Consider the following 2,539-nt stretch of genomic DNA (forward strand, 5'->3'; position numbering starts at 1 on the left):
CTGACACAGCTGAGCAAGCATCTGGAAGATCCTGTTCTGTAACAAGAGGCCCCTCTGGTGCCAGGGAGGGTATGGGAGTGTGGTGCAGGCAGGACTCTCCTGGAGGTGCCAGGGGTGCCCAGAGAGGAGTTTGGGGAAAAGGTGGAGAGGGAAGATGAGGTGGGCACAAGGAGTGGACTGGGGAGGGGTAAGAAGAAAGCATCAAAAACCAAGCTCTTTAAACTCCCCAGCTGGCTACCCAGAGGACCAGGGCAGAAACAAGGCCTTAATCTCTTCTTTTTTGACCCTTGGTCCTTGATACCACCTCAAATCCTCAAGATTTCCCAGGAGTCTCCTCCTTGAGTTCACTGACAACTCATCAGGTAGAGGTCCCAAGAGGGGCTGGATGGAGAACAACAGGAAGTTCCTCAGAGCTCCTACCTCCTGGCCAGATCACCTACCTATATCCTTTGTGGCATACATTTGAAGGACCCAGGCTGAGCATCAAAAACATTACTCCACCTCACTCCTGTCCAAAAGACCTTCCTTGAGTCTACCCTAAAGCTCTCCTGCTGTAAAGACCCTGTGCCTTCTCTGAGCTCTGTCTGAGTTTCACAGGTATTGGGAGAGGAAGGAGTCAGGACACTCTGACCTCCTGTCTACAGGTGTAAAATAACACATATAATGTGGTTACCCTGAGTTCCATATTTGCCAAAAAGCAGTGTTTTGGATTCATTGTTTCCCCAGAGAAACAATGGTTAGACCCATGTTTTCTCAAGTCAGTGGTTGCTTAAAGATTTTGAGTTAGGAAATGCCTCTCCCTGCTTCCTCCAGACCCTGCAGCGACTCCTTCCAGACACACCAGTGGCCCATGCTCCTCCTTTCAGGATGGGCACAGAAGTAAGGTGCAGAGTGTGAGACAAGGGAAAGATGACGTGGGTCCCATCCCTTCTTGTCCTGCTGAGTGACTGGCACAAATCACTCAACCCCTCTGATCTTCAATTCAGCAGAGGGCTTCCAAAACCTGAAAGCAGACAGTCATGAGAACTCAGAGTACCTGAGCAAGGGAGGGGGCGCTGTGGAAGCACCTTTATAACCCTCTCAACCTTTACAACCTAATTCCCACCTACAGATTCCCCAGACTTTGACTGCAGATGACAGTGTAGGGTGGATGCCAGACTTGAGGGTGTGGTGCTCACCATGTGCAGAGCCCCTTCCACACCACTGACCTGACTGGGCAGCAGCTCTGAGAACTGGCCAGGGTGGGGTTTATTTCCCTCATTTTATGAGGTGAGAAAACTGAGATTCAGAGAGGGGCACTGATTTACTCAAGGCCACACAGCAAGATAGAGTAAAGCTGAATGGAGAGCTAAGGCGCATGGCAGGGGCCACATTGGGGCAAGCCCAGGAAGCTGAAACAACACAGACTTGGGTCAAAGCCAATGGTAACCCCTGACAACATTGCCTCCTCCCCAGGAGCAAACCTGGACCCTGTTTGGAGTCTCTCTTCCACCCTCCTTATAGCCCCTGACTCTTGTCCTCAGGACCCAGACATCCCTAAGGCGAGTTCTGCTCTTGGGGTTTGGGTCCTAAGCCCTGTTCCTCCCCCAAACCATAGACATAACATTTTGCCTCCATTGCTCATGTTCATGGAAAAAAATATTTCAGACAGAAACTTGGCTCTGCAGTTGGAGACGGTCTCCCTGCTATCTCAGTCCTTTCTCCTTTCCCCACACCAAACTACAGATGTCACTCCCAAAAGACCACCGCCACCAGCCTGCCCAACCCGGCCTCCCCTCACCACAGTCACTAGGCCTGGCCCTGTCCCGTGCTACCTTGTTGACCGCTGGCAGGTGGCACTGCCATGAGAAGGCCCAGAATGAGCAGGCTGAGAGCTGACATAGCTGCAGGCAGTTAGTTCCTGAGGTCCTCTGACTGGCTGCCGGGTCTGGGCTCCTGGTGCTGCTGTGGGGTGTCTGTAGTCTGGCCCTGGAAGAGAGGAGATAGTACAGAATCAGAATCAATAGAAGGAGGGAAGAGGAGGGAAAGACACCACCCTCCCATGGTAATGAGCTGCCAGGACCTGGCCTCGTCACCTAGCCGGTGCCCAGCCCACTCCAGCTGACATTCAAGGTCAGCTTTCAGAGGCTAGCTAAGGAGGAGGGTCTATAGACCAGGAAGATGTGGGAAAGTCCAGGCCTCACCTCTAAGCCCCAGAGTTTCTGTCTGAGTTCCCTGTTCCTGGAAGTTGGGCTGGGCTCTAGGAGAAGAAATGACACAATGTCCCTCCTGTTTCCAATGAGCCCAGCAGGCGGGGCCTCTTGGAAGGCTGTCAGTGAGGTGAAGACATGTGTTGCCTGGCTCAGCGAGCATGGGGAAAACCCACAAAGCTGCTCTCCTCTGCCATCACCTGTCCCTGCTCAGCCAAACCAGGCCTAACCCAATAGCTCCTGAAATCCACCCTCTCCCACAGAGATTATCACAGAGAGCCTGAAGTTCCCAGCCCCAGTTTTCCCAGGCCTGGCCAAGCCAGCTGACCTAGGCCCCAGATGTGATGTGC

General features: G+C 53.0%; 1 protein-coding gene across 1 annotated transcript in view; it reads right to left on the reverse strand.

The window, feature by feature from the left end:
- PDZK1IP1 (PDZK1 interacting protein 1) overlaps nt 1-1,881 on the reverse strand; it is a 4,613-nt gene extending 2,732 nt beyond the window's left edge. The window contains exon 1 of the mRNA XM_006839729.1: nt 1,815-1,881. Coding sequence (XP_006839792.1) covers nt 1,815-1,881 — 67 coding nt within the window. The remainder of the gene's footprint in view (nt 1-1,814) is intronic.
- Between the last annotated feature and the right edge of the window lie 658 nt (nt 1,882-2,539).

This window comes from Chrysochloris asiatica, unplaced genomic scaffold, assembly GCF_000296735.1.
Source record: "Chrysochloris asiatica unplaced genomic scaffold, ChrAsi1.0 scaffold00026, whole genome shotgun sequence".
Classification (NCBI taxonomy): Eukaryota; Metazoa; Chordata; class Mammalia; order Afrosoricida; family Chrysochloridae; genus Chrysochloris; species Chrysochloris asiatica.